Genomic DNA, 23,778 nt, shown 5'->3' with positions numbered 1-23,778 from the left:
AGGGAGGGAACATCCACAACCTCTCTGGGAGACCTGTTGTAGTGTCTCACCACCCTCACGGTAAAAAATGTCTTCCTAATATCTAGTCTAAATCTACCCTCCTGCACTTTAAAGTCATTCCTCCTTGTCCTGTTGCTCCATGCCCTTCTAAAAAGTCCCTTCCCAGCTTCCCTGTAGGCCCCCTTCAGGTACTGGAAGGCCTCTATGAGCTCCCCTCAGAGCCTTCTTTCTCTAGGCTGAAGGGCCGCAGCTCTCTCAGCCTATCCTCCTAGGGAAGGTGCTCCAGCCCTCTGACCATCTTCATGGCCCTCCTCTGGACGCACTCCAACAGCTCCATTTCCCTCTTGTGTTGAGGACCTTAGAACTGTATGCAGTACTGCAGGTGAAGTCTCACGAGAGCACAGTAGAGGGGAAGAACCCATTTCACAAGCTTCCTCTAAATGCTCACGATAAGGCTGCAAACTGCCCAGCAATGTGAATGCACATGGCAATATTCCAATAAATGCAATACTCCAGCCATATTCTTGCCTTGCTCTAGAAAGCTACTGAATGGTCAGACTGACTGAGAAGTGCTGATAGTTAAGAACTCAAGTTTCAGTTCTCAGTGCTTTAATTCTATACTTACGACAGACTTTATTCTTTTTTAGACTCCTGTGTAGCCTCTTTGTGGAGACAGCCATCATCTGCAGCCATACAGGAACTTCTAAGATGTCACAACCAATATAACACAAATGACTTTTCCAAGCAGAAATGGTATTAAGTTATGTAGAATGATATGCATTAGCTTCGCAAGCTGCTCCACGCAGATTGCCCTGGTGAGAAGTCCAAACTAACTTAAGTACCTGAAATCAGGGCCTTGGAAAGAATCTTTATCAGGAGAAGTCTTTCGGAGCTTCTTGTATAGCATTAGAACCTGCCCTTCTTCTTCCTGCAAGGTAAACTTGCCACTTAAATCCTTTTTTACAGCTCAGAAATATGTAATTCTAGAAAGCTATAGACACTAACACTGAGAACCTCCTTATTCAAGAATGATTAAATAAACAAAAACTATTACATTTATTCCATTTCAGCAGTATTACTCAGATGATTGGCAAGTCTTATCAGCAGTGGACATCTGAAACGATCAGCCAGTGATCTGTTAAAATCACTGAGTGCTCTGGGGTTAATAAGGCTTAATAAACTTCCTTACAGGTCTGAAGAATTTCCCTTACTGTGCAGAACACACTACTCATGCATAAATTAAGGATATTGGTAAATATTTGCACAGTATGGACATCTGTTGGCACAGCCAGTCATCTGGTACAGGATTCAACTTAAATCCTAGTCTGCAGAGAAAGGAATTCCTGACTTATCAATCCTTTCTTAGGCATTAAGTATGTCAGATGCCAAAGGCTGGAACTGAAAAGCTTCAACCGGAGCAAGAGAAGTGAAACCAAAAGTCAGTGAAACCATAACAATTGGTTCTGTTGCTCTTGTAACTAGAGCAGCCTGTGTTGTCTGCCCCCCAAGGCACCCTTCCCTAGTTTCCAATCCTTGCTGAACCAAACTCATGCTACACCTTCCCTCCAGAGATGCCACTTAAAGCATTTCTCACATCAGCACGCTTTCACAAAGCCCATAAAAAAACTCCCAAGAGCTCCTTCTTGTTATCAGATTTGGTTGAAATTAACAAAAGAGCTCAACAATTTGGGGTCTGAGAAGAAATAGGCATGGTAAAAAGCTGGCTCACAAATGGGGAAGTTTCACTGCCTTAGGAAATAGAGCCAGTAAAAGGGCACTTAGCAAAATGCTTCCTTGCCCTGTGTCTTGGAGAGCAAAACAGGATGTGTTCAAACATCATCCCTAACACTAAAACCTTTTGTGCCATGTGAAACTAAAGCCTTAAAATCTGCCAGTCATGTTTACAGCCCATGTACAGAGCAGAGCTCCCATGGACCTGTTTTGAGTTGGGAGGAATCCCTCAAGGCTTCCTGTTCTGGCTCTCCTGCAATGAACAGGGATACCTCCAGGGTACTCCTGGAGCCTGACCTTGAATGTCTCCAGGTATGGAGCATCCACCACCTCCAGGCAACCTGTGCCAGTGCTTCACCACTCTTATTGCAATAAAAAAAAGCCTTCCCTTATTCTAAATCTCCCCTCTTCTAGCTTGAAACCATTTCCCCGTGCCATGTCACAGCACACCCTGCTGCCTGTCCCCTTCCTCCCTGCAGCCCCCTTTAGGGCCGTTTCCATCTCTCCTGAGCTCTCGGCCTGTCTTCTTAGGACACGTGCAGGCCTTCCTGCTCTGCTTCAGAAGTACGGACACCTCCCTGCCGACCAGGGTGAATATTTCCCAAGGAGCTCGTTAATAAAACTGAGGCTAAGGGCACTAACTCATTTCCTCAATAAACAGATTGCGAGGCAGGCAGGGGGGCGGTGCTGGCTCCATCAGAACGGTGACCACTCCTCACAACCTCTCTCCGTCGCTCACAGCATTGCCTGTGAACAGGGATGGCCCCACCACCATAGGAAACAAAGCACTTCGTTGCAGTGCGGGACACTGGGGGTCCTCTCGGGACTTCGTTTGGGGCCGTGTCACACAACCAGGGCCGGCTGCACGCCGCAAGGCACTCGCCTCCTGCCGAGCTCCGTCAGCGGGACGGGGCCGGCGAGAGAGCGGCGCTGCGGATGAGCCCGTCCCACCTCGGGGCCCACGCGGGGTTACCTGGTGCAATGAGCACCCACTGGTCGGGGTGCTTGCCCGCGGGCCGCTGCTCCGAGCCGTGCATGCTCCTCCGACCCCGCCGGCCGCTCCCGCCGCAGCTCCGGCCGCCTCCGCAACATGGCGGCGGGGCGGGGACGGCCCGAGGAGAAGCGGGAAAAGGCACCACGCGCCCCTCCACGCGAGCGCCGCAGAGCCCCGCGCGAGGCGGCAGGACGGTTCCACCTCGCCGGATGCGGAGGGGGGCTGGGAGCTGCGGGAGCTGCGGCGGCGCTGAGTCACCCGCTCGGTCCCCCCTCCTGCTTGAAGAGAATGGTACGAGCCGCTGAAGGCGGGGCGGACGGCGGCAGAGCGGCTCAGTCTCGTCAGGCCGTGGTGTCCTTCTCTTACCGTTACCCCATCGCTCGTTTTGGTCGTGGAGGGCGGTCATGGCTGCCCCGTGCCTGCTGCTGCCTGTCTCTGCTGAAAGCTTTGTCTTAAGGAGCCGCAGCTCCTCTGTGATAAATAGGACTGGAGCAAGTCACGTGTGAGGAGAGAGCCTGGAGAAGACAAGGCTTAAGAGGGGAGCAAGGAAGATTGGATGAGGCACTTCCCAGTGGTACCTGCTGGCACAGGCTGAAATGCAGGAAAACCCATTTAAACCTAAGAACAGTAAGCTTATTTGGGGGCTCTGGGTGGTTGAGTGCTGGAACAGGCTGTCCTGAGAGGCTGTGGATTCTCTGTTCATGGAGATTATAGAATCATAGAACCATTAAGGCTGGAAAAGACCACAAAGACCATCTGGTCTGACCATCAGCCCATCCCACCATGCCCACTAACTGTGTCACATCTGCCCTTTTCTTGAACACCTCCAGGGATGGTGACTCCACCATCATCTCATTCTGAGAAGAAATGTTCCCTAATATCCAACCTGAACTTCCCCTGGTGCAACATAAGGCCAATAACATAATACCTCTCATCCTATAGGTGCTACCTGTGAGAAGAGGCCAACCCCTGCCCCACCGCAGCCTCCTTTCATGTTGCGGAGAGCAATAAGGTCTTCCCTGAGTCTCCTCCAGACTGAGCAATCTCAGTCCCCTCAGCCATTCCCCACACGACTTGTGCTCCAGACCTCCACAGCTTTGTTGCCCTTCTCTGGACGCACTCCAGGGCCTCAATGTCTTTCTTGTAGTGAGTGGCTCAAAACTGAACACTGTACTCAAGGTGTGACCTCACTGGGGCTGAGTCCAGAGGGATGATCACCTCCCTGCTCCCACTGGCTGCACTATCTGATAGAAGGCAGGATGCCATTGGCTTTCTTGGCCACCTGGGCACACTGCTGTCCTCATGTTTTGCCAGCTTTCCGCTTTTTAAAGCCCAGACTGAACACTGCTGTCATTGGCCCAGCTTTGAGCTGGAGTAGTGTGTCTCCAGAGGTGCATAATATCCTGGTAAATGTGTCCTGCACCTACCGATAGTCCCAAGGAGACATAGTCACGTATCAAGAGCCACAGATATGCATACACGTTAACTTAATGCATTAACTTATTGGTACCCAGCACAAGAACGGGCTGATGGCCACTGTCCCAGAGATTTAGAAGACAAACATTATATGTTATCAGAAGTATTAAAGTATACATATCAATGGTAAATCTCAGAGATATGAAACAAATATTAGAAACATATTGACGTCTATGCCCTCAAACATAACAGAACTAACCCAGGCCAACATATGCTAAACAGCTGAGTTGATGTAAGGCTGAAAAAAATAATTTCCTGAAGTCGGAGCATATACATTCATAACTCTGAGATTACACTAATCTAAATTTGTTTTATTTAAATTTTCCTGTTTTGTTTTTTTTTCCCCCCCCTTGCCTGAAGTGAGACGGGATATAAATGCCAAAGGCCACACTGCACCACGTGTTTTGAGGAAGTCCCTGCTGAAATCACAGGGCAGTTCTGCTTTCCAAGTGACTGTGTGTTGCCCTAGCGTGTGCCTGGATTGCAACATTTGCTGATGGATCTCGTAAAACTCTCTTTGGTACTTGCTTTAATGAAGACAGAAAGAGGCTTCCAGCTGTCCCACCATGACCTGTACAAGAGTGCTGGAAGAGCAGTGCAGGATTGGTTGCTGCATTTGAAACTTTTCTAGAAGAAAAGCCTCCCATATGGTGAAAAGGTTCTCTGTAAATAACAATAACGGCTTAGCTTCCAGTTCTGAAAAGACACTGTGATGCATGGTAGGATGTTGTACACTGCCAAGCTTCACAAGGCTCAAGAAGACAGGAATCCAGCCCTGCAAGCACCAGGTGCAGTGTCAAGGTCAAGCCCAGAGGCATCACCTGCAGTTGTTCCAGACATCCTGTTTCCTCCCTGACTGTGATGTGTGCAGGATCTCGTGTGATGGAAATGTTATACCAAACATCACTGTACATTTGCAAAACTGAGTTGTCAAGCTCACATTTTCAAAGCACCAGACTATCCTAATTCAGGCACGTGGTAAGCAAGCTCATTTTCAGAGGTACTGAGTACTTTACATCAGTTTACATCTGGAATGGATGTTCCAGATGCCTTCTTTTCTTTTCTTTGCTTTTTCTTTCTTTGCTTTTTCTTTCTTTGCTTTTTCCTTTCCTTTCCTTTCTTTCCTTTCCTTTCCTTTCCTTTCTTTCCTTTCCTTTCCTTTCCTTTCCTTTCCTTTCCTTTCCTTTCCTTTCCTTTCCTTTCCTTTCCTTTCCTTTCCTTTCCTTTCCTTCTTTCCTTTCCTTCCTTTCCTTCTTCCCTTCCCTTCCCTTCCCTTCCCTTCCCTTCCCTTCCCCTTCCCTTCCCTTCCCTTCCCTTCCCTTCCCTTCCCTTCCCTTCCCTTCCCTTCCCTTCCCTTCCCTTTCCTTCCCTTCCCTTCCCTTCCCTTCCCTTCCCTTCCCTTCCCTCCCTCCCTTCCCTTCCTTTCCTTTCCTTTCCCTCTCTCCCTCTCCCCTCTCCCCTCTCCCCTCTCCCCTCTCCCCTCTCCCTCTCTCCTCTCCTCTCCTCTCCTCTCCTCTCCTCTCCTCTCCTCTCCTCTCCTCTCCTCTCCTCTCCTCTCCTCTCCTCTCCTCTCCTCTCCTCTCCTCTCCTCTCCTCTCCTCTCCTCTCCTCTCCTCTCCTCTCCTCTCCTCTCCTCTCCTCTCCTCTCCTCATTTATGACCATCTTCCATAATCTCTGGATGCATATTGGCTCTGAAATCTATAGTGCTTTTTTTTTCTCCTCAGAAACTTCCACTTAAAAATGTTTTTCTCAAGTACTTCAAAATGCCCCAAAACTGAGATTCTCGAATGGGCCTGAATAATGTTTTAAAATGACATCGGTTTGGAATGAAAATAATGCAGTGATTTATACATATTAAATATTTAAAGCTTTCTGTTGTTACTCACGCACATTTGTGATATACTATCTGTCTTTATAAACCAATGACATACGATATCATTATAAATAAAAGATATACTAATTGGGGATTTCTGTCAGGAGCTGATGGTACTAAAATCGTGTTTGCTTAAGGATTAAATATTTTCCTTTCAGGCTTACCAATGATTTTAAACCTTCCTGATACCTGCCAGGGAAAAAAGAAGAATAAGAACAAGGGCCTCAGTTGAAAACACTGGACAGCTCTGAAGTGCTGTGGTGATATCATTGTATGTACTCCAATCTTAATTTTACACACATGGCTATTCTCATTTGGGTCCATATGACTCATCACTACAGAAAGCTGAATGCATGCAATATGGGACTGCATCCTATCGGAGGACAATCATTTTACACATTTCAGAGCCATTTGAGATGCATTCAAACCTCACCTGCATGTTGTCCATTCATGCAGTTTTGCTCGGGCTGCTTCCAATAATCCCAATGTCTGCGCAAATGTAAGCATTCCTTTTTGCCAAGCAAAAATTACTTCCTGCTGCCAAGGAAACACTACCTTTGTCCACCTTCAGCTGTGGAATTTATCCCTTTCTCTGCTACACAAACAAAGTGAACCAACTTTTACTTGGAGCAAGAACTGAACCAAAATTCAGAAGGAAGTGCAATTCCTTGTTAAGCAAAGGTTGTTTAAAAGACAGAAACGTTGCCACTTATTATTATGTTTTATTTAATGATTTTTCAACACACAAAATACAGTTACGGCCATATTTATCCATTTTATGCTTCAGCGGTCCAAACATTGATAGTTGTAACTTTAAATCCATTGATCTGCAGGCTTAAGGATCAGCTGTATGTATGGAACAGTGCTACATCCCATCAGAATGAAAGCCCAGTCGATACACGTCACTTTAGCTGATGCACCAAAACGTAGAAATAATTACATTTCATTTTATGTTATGTATGAAATACTGTTCTTGTTACATGTCAGATCATTGTTTTGCATGGTGCACATAACAAAATTGCTTCTGCCATTGAAACAAGTTTATTTTTCTTCTTCCTATTAGACAAGAATCACACTCCATCCTCATGACTAAAAGTGGATACACTGAAAAGGCGAAACAACAGATAAATAGCCAAACTGAAAAGGCTAATAAAATTGTATAAGGAAACATGAATCATGCTTCATTGCGCATTAAAATGAGCTCATTTAAATGACAAATGGTATATTCTTAGCATACTCGAACAGAGCATAAACCGGTGATGAAGGATCTACGTTCTGACCCACCAAAACAAATCACAGTCCTTCCTCATTATGTGACCAAAAGTACTCTCTGATGAGTCTAAAACACAACATTTATCACCCACAGTTCAGGTAATGGGATCATCTCATCACACATGCGATGGGATCGTCTTGTCGCACTCGCAGTCTCATTCTGTGACAAGAATAATTGCCATTTTGGGCACATGAAACACACGTGCTGGCATATACAAAGAAAAGCATCCAGGTGTGCAGTCCTTTTGTCTACCAGAATAAGTTTGCTTGCCTCAGAAAATGCTCTCCCTGTATCAGTCTTATTGAATTCAAGAATATTAGAGGCCTTGTTCATTCCAACACTTAAATCCTGGTGACCTCAGAGGGTTTTTGCGCAACTCAAGGGAACACACAGAGCCCTAGCATAGAGATGGCATAGCCAGAAGGAACATGCACAGTAACGTAAACATTGTAAATCTACACAGCTCTAAAATCTATGTATGAATTTCTAACTGAAGTACAAAATCCTTTTTTTTTTTTTTTTTTTCCTTTTTTTTTTTTTTTTTAAGCTGAAAAATAATTGGTTTAAATATTCCTCCAGGCCAGTATTATCTAAACAACAATGAGATTCACACTGTCAAACTTTCGACATCTACATTCAGGCTGTTCATTTGGTGTCCTTTTCTAGGTAATGGAAGGGAACAAAGTAGCATTCATCTGAGATACATTGTAAGTTTATCTCTGCTTTAGCCCACCTGTCTAGGGCTAGATCTCACTAGATCTCCAAATGGTAGATACTTCAGATCAGCAGGTAAGCACTGAATTATAGAATGGCTTAGGATGGAAGGGAACGTTAAGATCCTTCAGCCTCAACCTTCCTGTTGCAGACAGGGCTCTGAGCACCTGATGGAGCTGCAGGTGTTCCTGCTCACTGCAGGGCAGTTGGACCAGATGGCCTTTAAGCATCCCTTCCAACACAACTGATTCTGTGCAGTGAGACACATCCTGTACCTACAGAAAGTCCAGAATGACAGTGTTGGTTAAAACATAGAATCCGTCAGTAGTTAATTTTATAGGGATACAATTAGAAGCAATATAAACACATATAATATGTATGAAGGGTTGGTGGCGTCCCCAGGCTCGGCTGCTGCTGAGAGGTGGGCCCGCTCCCAGGGCCAGGCCGGGCCGCTGGGCGGGGCGGAACCGCCGCCATGATGGGCAGCAGCGGGGCCGGGCCGGAGTCTGCACGAGCAGGGGCTGTTCCGTCCCACGTGACGTAAGGCGGGCGTCACAAGGCTGTGTGGAGGGCAGACGCTGTTCGGCGGTTGAGGAGGCTGCGGTGGATGGCGCTGCGTATTCGTCGGTGGGCGGTGAGTAGCTGCGTTTGAACTCTGGGGACAGCTGCTGGAGTGTTTGGGTTGCCGTTTTCCCTCTGCTGTCTCGCTCGGTGGTGTTTGGATTCCGGCGGGCGGCTTCTACTTTGTTTCCAGTCCTTCCCCTCATCCCACCTTGGACAGAAGACTAAGCAGGTGACTGTGGTGCTGAGCAGCTGCAGGGCTGTGCTGCAGCATGAAGCCCAGTGGGGCCCAACCCGGCATCATCAAGTCCTTGTAACAAGAGTGGGAAGGGACCTTGAGGGGCTCTTCATCACGGCCAGCTCCCCTGATGAAGTTGTGAAAGGGCCCTGAGCCCTGAGGGACGCAACTTCTCCTTGAAATCCTTTTCAATGGAGAGCCACTGACCGCCACCCTCTGGGTGTGATTTCTTACCCGGTTCCTCAGCTCTCAAACAGGCCAGCCATCAGATCCTACCCAATGGGAGAGAAGGACGTTATGGGGGGCGATGTTGGAGGCCTTCTTGAAGCCCAGATGGGTGACACCAGTGGTGCTTCCCTTGCCCACTGCTGGGAACACCCACATGATTTATCAGAACGGTATCTCTGATAAAGCAGGTTTTATTTGCAGTGTTGGGCCTCCTGCAAGCAGGAGAGGGCACAGAAAAGTGTTCCCTCTTTTATGCGCTATTACTCTTTCTCCCCTGGATCCTCATGGGCTGACTATTTGAGGTTTGCAATCTTCCTGATGCTGGACTAAATGTATGAATACTGAATAAGCATGAATTTTTCCAGCTAAGTATATATCACTGATTAGTTAAGTTTGCATGTCTGCTCATTCAATACTTGGTTGTTGATTCTGGACATCTACTCATCCTTGCCTAGAGATAAGCTTGGAAGGAGGTTAGAGGGGAGCATCTCGATGCCTGCCTGTTGCATCCCAGCCTACCCACAGAGCAAGGCCATGTAAACAGAGCAAGCCTTGTGTAAAGGCCCTGGCTTCTTTGATGTTTGTGAAGTCTGTTTTACTTTTGCTGAGGGTCTTTTTTCCAAACAGAGTAGCCCTACAATATGCTTTCTAATCCGTAATACCATATCTGTACTATTTGGAACGCTTTAAAAACTATTGCAGTTTTGCAAGCAAGAATGAATCCCATAATTCAGCAACCCTATTTCTATACTATGCTACTAACATATATGGTATTTCTACTTGTAAGCATCAGTTATTTCTGAGGACAAGTTACAAAATCCAAGTAGATGGTGCTCTACTTCTTCAGATCCATCTTCTCAATATGGAATGCAGAAACAACATTCCATTCTGACATCCCTGATGCAGTTACATCACAAAGTGACAGGTTTGGTGGGGCAGGGCCTACCCTTTGTGAAGTGATGCTGGTTATCCCGTACCGTGTACTCCTTGAGTCTTGTTTCCCAGAGAAACGAGCAAAATGCAGTTAATAATCAACTCCCTTGGCTTACAGGAGAAGGGAGCGCGGTGGAGGATGGGAGCATGGCAGAGGATGGGTGCGTCGTGGGAGGATGGGAGCAAACGGCGGTGGAGGATGGAGGTAGGCCGTCGGGGGGACGGGACTAGGAGGTGGGAGTGGCGGGGGGACGCGCGGCGGGGGACGAGCTCCGTGGCAAGGGTGGAGGTGGGAGCGCGCCGGGGACTCTGCGCCGGCAGAGATTAGACTTTAGAGCGCCTGTCGGAGGTTAGATTTTAGAGCGCCTGTCGGAGGTTAGATTTAGAGCGCCGGTCGGAGGTTAGATTTAGAGCGCCGGCAGAGGTTAGATTTAGAGCGCCGGCAGAGGTTAGATTTAGAGCGCCGGTCGGAGGTTAGATTTAGAGCGCCGGTCGGAGGTTAGATTTAGAGCGCCGGTCGGAGGTTAGATTTAGAGCGCCGGTCGGAGGTTAGATTTAGAGCGCCGGTCGGAGGTTAGATTTAGAGCGCCGGTCGGAGGTTAGATTTAGAGCGCCGGTCGGAGGTTAGATTTAGAGCGCCGGTCGGAGGTTAGATTTTAGAGCGCCGGAAGAGGTTAGACTTTAGAGCGCCGGCAGAGGTTAGATTTAGAGCGCCGGTCGGAGGTTAGATTTAGAGCGCCGGCAGAGGTTAGATTTAGAGCGCCGGTCGGAGGTTAGATTTAGAGCGCCGGTCGGAGGTTAGATTTAGAGCGCCGGTCGGAGGTTAGATTTAGAGCGCCGGTCGGAGGTTAGATTTAGAGCGCCGGTCGGAGGTTAGATTTAGAGCGCCGGTCGGAGGTTAGATTTAGAGCGCCGGTCGGAGGTTAGATTTAGAGCGCCGGTCGGAGGTTAGATTTAGAGCGCCGGCAGAGGTTAGATTTAGAGCGCCGGTCGGAGGTTAGATTTAGAGCGCCGGTCGGAGGTTAGATTTAGAGCGCCGGTCGGAGGTTAGATTTAGAGCGCCGGCAGAGGTTAGATTTAGAGCGCCGGCAGAGGTTAGACTTTAGAGCGCCGGCAGAGGTTAGATTTAGAGCGCCGGTCGGAGGTTAGACTTTAGAGCGCCGGTCGGAGGTTAGATTTAGAGCGCCGGCAGAGGTTAGACTTTAGAGCGCCGGCAGAGGTTAGACTTTAGAGCGCCGGTCGGAGGTTAGACTTTAGAGCGCCGGTCGGAGGTTAGACTTTAGAGCGCCGGTCGGAGGTTAGATTTTAGAGCGCCTCAGGAAGGGGAGAGGTTCGATCGCGCCGGGGGACCCGCGCCGGGGGATGCGCGCCGGGGGACCCTTGCCGTGGGTCGAACGCCGGGGGACAAGCGGCGGGGGACGAGCGGCGAGGACAAGCGTAGTGGGGCCCGCGGCTGGAGACGATCGCCGCGGGATGAGCGCCGGGGCACCCTCGTCGTGGGACGCGCGACTTAGCAGAGGAAGAGGTGGAAGCGCGGCGGGGGACGCGCGCCTTGGCAAAGGGAGAGTTGGAGACGCGCCGGTGGACAGGCTGGGGGGGACGCGCGGTGGTGGATGCGCGGCGGGGGACGTTCACCAGGGACGCACGCCTTGTCAAAGGAAGATGTGGGAGCGCGGCGGGGGACCCGCGGCGGGGGATGCTCGCCGGGGGACCCTTGCCGTGGGACGAGCACTGGGGGACGCGCGTCGGAAGACGAGCGGCGAGGACAAGCAGCGGGAGACCCGCGGCTGGAGACGAGCGCCGGGGGATGCGCGCCGGAGGACTCGCGGCGTGGGACGCGCGCCTTGGCAAAGGAAGAGGTGGAATCGCGGCGGTGGACGAGCGCCGTGGGACGCGCGGCGGGGGACCCTCGTCGTGGGACTTGCGCCTTAGGAAAGGGAGAGGTGGAAGCGCGCCGGGGGACGCGAGCCGGGGGACGATCGCCGGAGGACCTGCGGCGGAGGACGAGCCTTCGCAAAGGGAGAGGTGGACGAGCGCCGGGGGACACGCGCCTTAGCACAGGGAGAGATGGAAGCGCGCCGGAGGACAGGCGGCGGGGGACACATGCCAGAGGACGAGCGCCTTAGGAAAGGGAGAAGTTGGAGCGCGCCGGGGGACGCGCGGTGGGGGACGCGCGCCATTGCAATGGGAGATATGGAAGCGCGCCGGGGGACCCTCGCCGTGGGACGAACACCGGGGGACGCGCGTCGGGGGACGATCGTCGGGGGACTCGCGGCTGGGGATGCGCGCCTTGTTTAAAGGAGAGATGGAAGCGCCCCGAGCGACCCGCGGCTGGGGACGCGCCCTTTGGTAAAGGGAGAAGTGGAAGTGCGCCGGGGGACCGTCGGCGGGGGACGATGTTCGGGGGAAGCGCTCAGGGGGCACGCGACGGGGGACGCGCGTCTTTACAATGGGAGAGGTGGAAGCGCACCGGTGGACGAGCGCCGGGGGACGCGCGGCGGGGGACGCGGGTTTTGGTAAAGGGAGAGGTGGAATCGCGCCGGGTACCCTTCGGCGAGGAGCCCTCGGCGGGGGACGATGTTCGGGGGAAGCGCTCAGGGGACCCGCGCGGGGGACGCGCGTCTTTACAAAGGGAGAGGTGGAAGCGCGCCGCGGGACGAGCGCCTTGGCAAAGGGAGAGTTGGAGACGCGCCGGTGGACAGGCTGCGGGGGACGCGCGGCGGGGGACGATCGCCGGGGGACGCGCCCCTTGGCAAAGGAAGAAGTGGGAGCGCGCCGGGGGACCCGCGGCGGGGGACGAGCGCCTTAGCAAAGGGAGAGGTGGAAGCGCGGCGGTGGACGAGCGCCGTGGGACGCGCGGCGGGGGACGCGCGCCTTAGGAAAGGGAGAGGTGGAAGCGCGCCGGAGGACAGGCGGCGGGGGACGATCATCGGGGGACACACGCCTTAGCACAGGCAGAGGTGGAAGCGCGGCGGGGGACGAACGCGGGGGGACGCGCGCCTTGGCAAAGGGACAGGTGGAAGCGCGCAGGGGGACTCTGCGCCGGTCGGAGGTTAGATTTTAGAGGGGAACGCGCGCCGGAGGACCCGCGGCGGGGGACGCGCGCCTTAGGAAAGGGAGAGATGGAAGCGCGCAGGGGAATCTGCGCCGGGGGACGCGTGCCGGGGTCCCGCGGCGGTCGATGCGTGCGTTGGCAAAGGGAGAGGTGGACCCGCGCCGGGAGATGCGCGCCGGGGACACGCGCCTTAGCACAGGGAGAGGTGGAAGCGCGCCGGTGGACGAGCGGCGGAGGACGCGCGCTTTGGCAAAGGGAGAGATGGAAGCGCGGCGGGGGACCCTCGGCTGGGGAAGCGCGCCTTGACAATGGGAGAGGTGGAAGCGCGCCGAGGGACCCGCGGCGGGGGACGCGCGCCCTAGCAAGGGGGGAGGTGGGAGCGCGTCGGGGGAACTCTGCGCCCGTCGGAGGTTAGAATTTAGTGCCGTATATGGATATCAACATGTCAACCTTTTTCTGTTTCAATTTGATTCGTCAATTTGATTCGTCAATTTGATTCGTCAATTTGATTCGTCAATTTGATTCATCAATTTGATTCATCAATTAATTTAATAAATATTATTTAAATTTATTTTGTGTCTCTTTTGTGGTTCTTTATTTTATTCTGATAACAACTTTTTTTTGTCGTTGTAATGGCATAAACACCGAGATCAACGTTTTTAGTTGCCAATTTTTAGCTTGGATCTCAATTAGTATTTTCTGATTTGTCTTTTTTTGTCTTTCATGGCTTATTTTTTGTTTCTCAGTTACAATGGGGTTGGGTATTTACAGGGTTCCCATGTACTTCCACTTTTTTGGTTCAATATGTGTCTATGTTACTCGTTTACGTAGGGTGGTCATGTAGAGACCAAGCACGGCCTGGTGGTCACTTGTGCTTCCCTTTGGAAGGCATTTGCTCTCGTCCCATGAAGCAGGTTTCATCACGTTTAACTGTTTCTCCCTAAGATGGATTCAACCACTTTGTCCCCTTTTCTTTCTTCTTTCTCTCAGATTCTGTTGGCAGGTACAGCACTACAAGGTGTGTGGTACCCATTTGCCCCGCTGTGGTCACCAGGAAGAGAAATGTTTTTGGGTCTTTGAGCTGTGCTCTACCAGAGCTGTAACAGCATGTTACCAGTATGATTTTCATTCAGGATCCGAAAGGTGTTATTATACATACCTCTCTAAAGTACATTCATAGAGATGAATACTAAATCTGATTTCGTAGACATGAATCCAAATCTCTTCATAGAGTTTCTTCCCCAACTTCTCTGCCTTCTCTGCTAGGTTTGGAATTACTAGAGGTGGTTGTGTGGTTGTTCTATTTTATTATTATTTTCCCCCCACACTGTCAAATACAGTGGGAGAGTTGACCTGCCTGCTCTCTGCTTGCAGGCCATGCGTAAAGATACCTGTGCAGGTCTGAAGGAGTTGGGTGCACAGTACTGTGGGAGTTCATGCACTGTGAACCTGATGTTTCTGAAAGTGTAAGGCTTATTGCACATGCAGTAATCACACTGTGTACCTGCATCGTATGCAAATAGACTGTTCAACTTCTGGCTGGGAATTTGGCTACTGGTGCATGTACTGTGACCATTTGCCCCGAATGGACAGCCTGGACAGAAGTGTTGCTCCAGCACCAAGTGAGTGGACAGTTGTGATGCAGAAATCCTTGACAAATTACCGTATTTTTCTGACAACACAATTTTTTGTAGGTTGGAAAAAAGGGTATTTTCCAATGGTGGGGGGGGGGGGCAGAACACATATAGCTGATTACACAAGGGGAGCACAAGGACAGCTAATTCAAAAAGACATTAATCATATATTTCAATAAGTCAGTTCAAATAAAATACGAATTTTTATAGTTAATTGAGTGCATGGTTGGCCAGGGTGTGTATTCATGAGAAGTGCTTCAAGATCTCTGCCTGTTCCTGTGACAGTGGGACAATAAAGACCAGCTCTCCCCATTGCCAGTAACCAGCCTATCAGAAGGAAGCAGGTGAGTTTCTTCAGCTTCTTCCATTCTCACACCATGGGGCCGTGGTTCTTCTCTAATGTGCAGACACTCTTCAGACTGTGCCGTAATCTGCTTCTGGCTTTGCATTTTGTTTCAGAGAGATGGAATAAAAATGTTTTGTCAGTTTTGCTTCTGCAGCAGGATGCTTTGGGAAGCGTTCTGGACTCAGAGAAGCGTTATCACTGAGGTACCAAAAGACTGAGGGACTAAAATCATTACATAAGTTTCTGAAAAAGAAAAAAAAACCAACTAATATGGATACCATCCATATTGTTTGTGCAAATTGGGTTTTAAATTATATAGGATTGTAACAACCATTTGGGTAATGTCTTAGTTGCCTCACAGGATTTCCACAGTCATTGCACGTAGAATGACAAACTAAAGCTAACAACTTTTCTTTTAAGTTTAGAGTAAGATTTTGCTGCTCTCCTTCTAAGTGAGTTAGTAGGTAAATCCTGAGGGTCAGAAACTGAAGGAAGGAAAAGGTGATTGGAAATGGAGCTACAAGAAAGAAGGGGAACTTTGGCAAAGGAGAGGAAAAAAGAAAGAGCAGTACGTCCAGTGAGTGTGAAAGAACAGATTAACTGCAAGGAACACTGGAAATTTCCTTCCCTGAAAAGTGCATCAGCTGCTGCGCCCAGCACAAATCCGTACTCATCAGACACGAGGCATCTCTGGTCAGAAGTTGGATCAAACTTCCAAATGCCAAAGAAAATGGGTGGGGGTGAACGGAGCTCTTTGCTTTCAATAAAAAGCTTTCAAATAAAAGCTTCCAATGGACTGTGTCCCCCTTTTTTCCTCTTCGGCTTGAAAACCTGCAAGCATCAGCAGTGGCTGTTGGGCTCCACTGGTAACTACTTCATTATAAGGCAGATTGGATGGCCAGTGTGGGTAAGGCCAAGGGGTGATAGAAATGGAATGATATTTTTCTTGCATTTTTCTTGTGTTTTGGGATTTCTTTCTGCCCCCTCTTTCTTTCAGGAGTATACGTTTTTCCTCATTTTGCTCTCTACCTAGGCTTTTTTCTTAACTGAAATATAAAACAATTTGGCTTCATCCTATCTGGCCAGCTAAACTGCATTTTAAGGTCAGTCCATAAACAAATTTAACAACTGTTGTTAATTAAGTAGTTCTTGTAGTATTGGTGGGGTCAAACAAAGGGTATGTGTGGGAGGGGAGGGAAAGAGAGAGCCTAAGTGGCAAAGGGTGGGGAGAATCTTGGCTCCTGATTTAGAAGGAGTGAACAAGCGCAAGTCTCTGGATAAGGCCTCTGGGACATAACAATGATAGTCAGTCTTTCAAATGTTGGTGCAAATATCAATCAATTTATGACAAAGGACGGTTCGTGTTCTCTCATTCATGCTTTCCTGTGAGCAAAGTATGTTCTCAGGAACTATCCTGGTAAGTAAGACGTGGCTCTCCTCTGGCAGAGCCCCCATCTGCCTCTGTCAGTGGCATCCTTATAATGACAGCACTACACCGATATGAATGCCTCCCATGCCAGGGATTTGTCCATCTCCAGCTGCTAAAAAGAGTTGTTGCAGGATGGGTATTACAGAGTAACAGAGTGAAGGAAAAAATAGAAAGACTGCATTTGATTTCAGTACTCAGAAATGCACTTGTGCAATGAATGAGCCTACTGAGAATCCAACAATGCCTTCTCCAAAACATATAGTTATCAGATATTATAAAGACAAGTACAAAGCTGGATGTCCACTCAATTATGTCCGGTTATTTCATTCTGTTCTGCAATTAAATTGTCAGGTGAAAAGGATAACCGAAATGTAATTCTCCTATTCTGGGCCTTTCTGTTGTATTACTGCTAATGCAGCTGTTCTCATGGCAGGAAGGGTAAGGTCCCATCCATGCCCCATTTGCCCCGCTTGCAACTGCTGTCTTTCATTGACTTGGAGCTAAAGCAGAGGAGCTAAGTAGTGAGGCAGGATAGGGGAATTCATTCCACTGTCACAATTGGGAAGGCTTTGCTGAGCTCAGAACAAGTGTGTTGGTCTGATGAGGGGAAAGAAAAAAAATTTCCTTTATTTTCTGTGTTCTGAAAACCACTTGAACATATTCTCAGTTTGAAGTCCAAACATCTTTTCATTGAAACAATGAGATTAAGCAGTTTCTTGGTGTAAGACCCCATATATTTTGGCACAGTTAAAGAATAGAATAGAACCAACTCAGGATCACACTGAAGTGTCCTAGAGAACATGTTTACTGGTTTCTGGTTCAACTCAAGAACAGAGCAGGCTTAACACAGGGATTCAAAGATGCTCTGCATTTTAGAACTGGGTAAACCAGGTCCATAGGCTCACTGAGACGTTGGTTAGAAGAGATGTCTGGAGTGTGCCCGGTCGCAGAGTCCAGAGTATCATTACCCTTTTAAAATCCTCTGTAGAGCCCCTCCAGAATTACCCTACATGCCAGAAGTAGGTCCATGGCACTCAGTGATGACATTATACTCTTGGAAGTACAAATTGGAATAAAGTCAAAACCAGAACCCACTGGGCTCCATGGAGTTGCTGAAACACAGTCAAACACCCCTTGTGGGCTAACCCAGAGGCAGCTCAGCTTCACACAGCCACTCATTTACCCACCCTATATGGAATGGGGGAAGAGAACCAGAAAGGTAAAACTCATGAGATGAAGTCAGCAAGTCATTCAGTGCTTCCTATAGGTGGGCAAATATTCAGCCACGCTCAGGAAAGCAGGGCTCATCATGTGTAAATTGGCTCTATCCCAGCCCCAACCAGTACACTCCTAATGGAACTAGGGAATCTCAACTAGATCCCTATGCTTAGGCACCTGGATGAGCTCCGTTGAGTGCACTGAATAGGTTTCAGCTGAGTGCAGTGGGATTGTATAGTGAGAACAGCCCGTCAATGGGACAATCCCAGGGGCACACCAGAAACTGCGTCACTGGAGGCATACGAGATGCAATAGGACAGGGTGCCAGATCATCTCATTCCCTTTTCCCATGAAATATTGTCCATGATGGTCTTTCAACTTACATCTAACCTGGGCTGTTTGGTGCTTCAGCAAGTCTTAGACAACGTGTAGACATCAATAGGAGCCATATCCTCTCTTGAGTGGCAAGCCAAGAGGCTTCTGCAAAAAGAATAAATAGAGTTTTTAAACACTGCAAACACTGTGCTAAAGAAAACAGTACTCATCACCCATCATTACTGGGGAGGCACATGTCCCATACGCATTGTGTTTCAAAGGGCATGATTAGGTGGTTGTGCTGTATAAACCTGGACTCGGTGAATCTATGGAGCGAGCTAGCCAAACTCAGACTGAAGCAATCAGAATTTAAGCTTCTCTCCTATATTTTTCAGGCCTTCGGTGCAATTTAACCGATGTTTAGCTGTATGTCCATTGTATTTATTATCTGAGCATTTCATAACAGTTGTTAAATTTTATTCTCTTGATATTTTTCACAATATTTCATGTAACAGAAGTTGTTTGAAAGAAACAAGAAGGAAGAAAGATAGTGAAAGTGCATAAAGAAAATTCGACATTGCAATTTCCCCCACTAAAATGACATCATGTATTTTTGGGGCTTTTTCAGTGGGAAAACAGGAACGCGACAGGTTACAAATAAAACGTTGCTCTCAGCGTTCCTGCTTTTATGAACTGCAAACCAGAACCACCAGACATCCCAGCAGCGCGTAGATAAGAACCATCAACGTCAAGGCAGATTCTTGCAGAGCACGTAGCCCCTGTGTGCGTGACCTGTAAGGGGTCCTGCTCTGGGAAACACAATGCCTGCAATATGTCCATTCCTCTGTTTGCTGCTTACCTTATGTTTCGTGTGTATCTCAGTTCAGCATGCTTTGCTTGCTGTGCTCTGCATTAGCTTCAGAGATTACTTCTCAGCCAGCCTGTGTGCTCTCAGTGACATGATTTCCTTTGCTTTGCTGTGTGAGCACAGCTACTGTTGCAGTCAGCAACAGTTCTGGTAACATTGTTTATCTCTGTCCTTTATGAGCTTGGAAGTCATGAATTCAGGCCTTGCTCTCTCTCTCTCTTTATAGTCAAATGCCAAATTAAATTAAATAGAATTTAAGAAGTAGAACAAAGTTTCTCTTCTAGTTTTCAGAATGAACAAATAGTGTAACTTCAGAGGTACGGTGCAGTCTGTGTCGGAGTTTGGGAGGGATTTTCCTCCTAAGTGATTTTCTGTTTAATCGCATTGCAGCTTTGCATTGCAACTGGACTCTGCTGAGACAGAGGTGAGCTTCCAGGGGAAGAGCCAGCATGTACTTGTTGCTCATCCCCTTCCACACACCATCTTGGCACTGCTCAGAGGCCCTGGCTGGTCTCTTGCTGTATACAGCTGCACAGGAACCTATTTCTCTTTGTATTCATTTTGTTTTCAGTTGTGTTCAACTCTTGCAAGTGTCTCCTATTTATTTATATATATATATTTTTGCTGTTGGAGCCTTTGTTTGCCCAATTCTTTTGATCTCACATGCCTGGATATAAGCACTCCCTCAGACACTGTGCTTGGATGGCCATAGGAAGGAGCACTCTTTGCAAATACACCTTGTGTCTATTTCGGAAGTCAGGGACAGCTGCTTTCACGAGGCCAAGTTTTCTCCTCTGTTTCTGAGCCAGCGAGAATTGATGAAGCTTCTAGTTGCTGCACAGAGGAAGGCACTGGAGGGTGTGAGTTCTGCACTGGTGCGGTCCTGCGGGTCTGTAGTAGGGATGAGATATGCGGGAGACAGGGAAGTCACACGGACTTTCTTGGTTCTGCTCTCCCTTCCCAGCAGCAAGCTGAGGTCCCTTATGGTCTCTACGCACTGGCTTAGGGTGAGAGGGGAGCCCAGGCTGGCCAGGAGCAGCCAGGCAGAGCTGTATGTGTATTTATGGGGCTTTCCCAGCCATACAAACTCTGCTATTTCACGCTTATGGTTTCAAGTACAGTATCTCCAGTAAAGATGTTCTCCTGGTTTTTTTTTAAAATAAGCAGAATGTCAGATGTGATTAAAATCCCACCCCCGAAATATTACCCGATTACTTCTGATACGATATTCAATGTTTATCAGAAACAGTATTAGAAGTTTTTTATATGTGTCTCTTCCTGCAGAGAAGCTTAAAGTGAGAACCCTATTTGTTAAGAATATCTTACATGGCTCAAGTTGCAGTCCCAGTCCATATCCCAGTGAGATAAGACTCTCCACATGCATGTCTGCTTCCATACATTGTGGATCTGGCCCTGATGCTATAAAAGATAAATTTCAGTTCTGGAGCAATTATAATATATGTCCCCTCTGGGGAGATCCTGGATGTTTTGTTGACCAGGTCGCTCGTAATTTGTATACTACCATCAGGCAAGGGACCCAGCCATGTGAAGTTTGTTTACAAAATAATCCTAAAACAGGCCATAAGGTTCAGTTAGGGCAAATAGGAAGAGGAAATTGTCCAGGACAACAATGGCAGGTGGATTTTTCCGAGCTCCCAAGAAAAGGGGGGTATAGATACATTTTGGTTTTAACAGATACCTTTTCAGGATGGCCTGAGGCATACCCTTGCCAAACTAACAAGGCTAGGGAAGTAACAAAGGTTCTGTTACACGAAATAATTCCATGGTTCGGGGTGCCAGCAACAATCTCTTAACTAAACCCCAAACCAAGGAAGGATTAAGCCCATATGAAATTGTCTATGGGCGACCCTATGGTGTACCACAGGGAACTTCCACACAAGTGGGGGATGAGGCGCTGAACAAATATGTGATCAGCCTAACAAGGCAAATAAAGAGAATTGAAAGAGTGGTATTTGGTACTAGAGCAACCGGGCCTGGATGGGCCAGTACATGATTATTCACCTTTGGAACTGAAGTGGGAAGGGCCCTACAAAGTGCTACTGACTACACATACAGCGGTTAAGGTGGAAGGACTGATCCCATGGATACATCACACTCCCCTGAAGAAGGCTGCCCGACCACGGCGGACTGTTGAAGAGAAAGAACCTCTTAAGCTTAGACTTAAGAAGAAAACATGAACGTATTAGTTTTTAGTATATATATATAGGAGCTGCTTTAGCTTGGCGGGATAATGCTTTTATACAAATGACAGAAAATCTTACTGGAATTATGAATATTTCAGATTGCTGTGTATGTACAGCCTTGCCAAGGGACGGAGGAATGAAACTCCCTCAAAATGGGATTCCATCCACTAATTGGACATTGTGGAAAGGAGCAGGAGGTAAACGTAAGTGTATGAATGAGAATATAACCTCAGAAATAAAGGGACCTCAGTTTGAGTTACAATTCTGGGCAAATCATAACATTGCAATGCTTAGGAGATATGGCATAGGTAAACTGGTAAGCGTTGGGGAATTTAATGTGTCCCTACGAGATGGAGTACAGTTTTGTAATCTTGAAAGCCCCAGAGAAAGTGGGAAAAATGACCCTTGCTATAATATCACAGGTCAGAAAAGTGCCCCTTGGGACCAGGGTTGTGGTGGCTTTGTGGTGATGGACAAGCAAGAAAGACTTTACCAAGTTAACTGGAGGGGATACTGCATAGGGGGATATTTGGTACAACAACACGATTCTCCCTCCTGGGATATTAAGAACTCCTTGGAAGAGGGTGAAGCATGTAAATAACCTCCTTATAGACAGGCCAACTGCCTTTCATAGCTTTGCAATCATTAATATTTCAGCTACATTAGAGATAATAGAAAATGCAACTATTGATGCAATACAAGCGCTACAAGTAGAAGTTTCTACGTTAAGTAAGGTAGTACTGCAGAATAGGATGGTGCTGGACTTAATAACAGCAAAAGAAGGGGGAGTTTGTGTAAACATAAATCAGAGTTGCTGTGCTTACGTAGATGAGACACAAAGAGTAGAGATTGATTTACAGACTATGTGGGAATGTACTAAAGTGCTCCATCAAGTTTCATTAGACGACACTTCCCTTGGTTTTACAGAGTTGCTGGAAAAGTTATTGGATTGGCTCCCCAATTTTACCTGGTTAAAATAATTGTTTCTGACTTGTGTTGCAATATTGGCCTTGCTTGTTTTGGTGTGTATAATGTCACAATGTGGGATGTGGCTTTGCAAAGATACAGAAATAGCTATGAGGATTGGAAGAGGCATAGATTACGGCAGAAGATGGAAAATGGAAGTTATTTTAGAAATTTTCTTTCTAGAAATGGAATCATTTAGCAAAAGATTTTGCTAGATTCAAGAAAAGGGGGGAATTGAAACTAAGAATTAGGCAAATAGGGGCCTTTCATGAAGATTAAGTATCCTAGGCTTTGGGGAATGTTAGAAGGAAAGGACTAGTGGGACATGTCGACATTGCTATAGTTATAATACAGTTGGGATAATACAGCTGGGTCTATAGTTAAGTCAATACCGTTGGGGGTATGCATAAGGGAAAGGTAGCCAAAGAAATTGGCTCTGACTGATTGAGTAGAGGAACTGGGTCAAAGTAACCTGAGGAAGACTACTGACTTCATCCCAACGACCACCGGAGCGAGACCCCCACTACGGACTGCGCACGCGTCAGTAGGAGGGACAGCATGTAAATGAGTTCCCGGAAAAACAATGGATATGTTATGAATATGTACACGCTCGCTCTATAACTTGCTAACGCTTCTGTCCATCGGTGCACATGCTAGGAGGAGCGATCCCCCATGTGCCCAGCGCTGAATAAACACATACCTGCTTAATAACCTAATCCTGGTTATAGAGTCTGATTCCGCACATCAATTTGAGATGCAATAGGACAGGGTGCCAGATCATCTCATTCCCTTTTCCCATGAAATATTGTCCATGATGGTCTTTCAACTTGCAATCTGGGCTGTTTGGTGCTTCAGCAACCCTTACACAACATGTTGACATCAACAGGAGCCATATCCTATCTTGAGTGGCAAGTCAAGAGGCTTCTGCAAAAAGAATGAATAGAGTTTTGAACACTGCAAACACTGTGCTAAAGAACACTGTGCTCATCACCCATCATTACTGGGGAGGCACAATATCCCATTCCCACTGTGTTTAAATCCTGGTGACCTCACAGCGTTTTTGTGCAACTCAAGGGAACACACAGAGCCCTAGCATAGAGATGGCATGGCCAGAAAGAACATGCACAGTAACGTAAACATTATAAATCTACACAGCTCTAAAATCTATGTTTGAATTTGTAACTGAACTAGAAAATAGTTTTTTTTTAAGCTAAAAAATAATTGTTTTAAATATTCCTGCAGGCCAGTAATATCTAAACAAGCATGAGATTCACACTGTCAAACATTAGGCATCTACCTTCAGGCTGATCATTTAGTGTCCTTTTCTAGGTAATGGAAGGGAACCAAACAGCATTCATCTGAGGTACTTTGTAAGTTTATCTCTACTTTAGCCCACCTGTCTAGGGCTAGATCTCCAAATGGTAGATACTTCAGTTCAGCAGGTAAGCACTGAATCATAGAATGGCTTAGGTTGGAAGGGAAGTTTAAGATCATTTAGCCTTGACCTTCCTGTTGCAGACAGGGCTGCCCCCCAGCAGCTCAGGATGCTCAGGGCCACATCCAACCTGGCCTTGAATGCCTCCAGATGGGGTACCCACAGCTTCACTGAGCAACCTCTGCCAGTTCCTCACTATCTTCTGAGTAGAGATTTCTTTTCCTAACGTGTTACTAATTTTCCCCATATTGTTTGTTTGTTTTTAAGAGTTTAACACTGTTCATTT

The 23,778-nt window shown here is 47.8% G+C and overlaps 2 protein-coding genes across 4 annotated transcripts in view; one reads left to right on the top strand and one right to left on the bottom strand.

Moving 5' to 3' along the window:
- The window catches only part of RNASEH2B (ribonuclease H2 subunit B), a 43,566-nt gene extending 40,649 nt beyond the window's left edge, over window positions 1–2,917 (bottom strand). Inside the window, exon 1 of one of the 3 annotated variants that reach the window (XM_072360269.1) lies at window positions 2,705–2,917. In XM_072360269.1, the coding sequence (XP_072216370.1) occupies window positions 2,705–2,768 (64 nt within the window). In that variant the 5' untranslated portion in view covers window positions 2,769–2,917. The remainder of the gene's footprint in view (window positions 1–2,704) is intronic. The other 2 variants (XM_072360248.1, XM_072360259.1) reach the window with 2 other exon arrangements.
- Window positions 2,918–13,203: 10,286 nt separating this feature from the next.
- Window positions 13,204–22,256, top strand: LOC140255719 (syncytin-2-like). The gene is given in 6 exon segments (XM_072343567.1): window positions 13,204–13,326; window positions 14,452–14,543; window positions 21,514–21,586; window positions 21,588–21,637; window positions 21,639–22,161; window positions 22,164–22,256. Coding segments are annotated over 6 exon segments (954 nt in total).
- The last annotated feature ends 1,522 nt before the right edge of the window (window positions 22,257–23,778 follow it).

The sequence above is a fragment of the Excalfactoria chinensis genome, chromosome 1 (assembly GCF_039878825.1).
Source record: "Excalfactoria chinensis isolate bCotChi1 chromosome 1, bCotChi1.hap2, whole genome shotgun sequence".
NCBI lineage: Eukaryota > Metazoa > Chordata > Aves > Galliformes > Phasianidae > Excalfactoria > Excalfactoria chinensis.
This window is presented reverse-complemented; position numbering and strand designations above follow the sequence as displayed.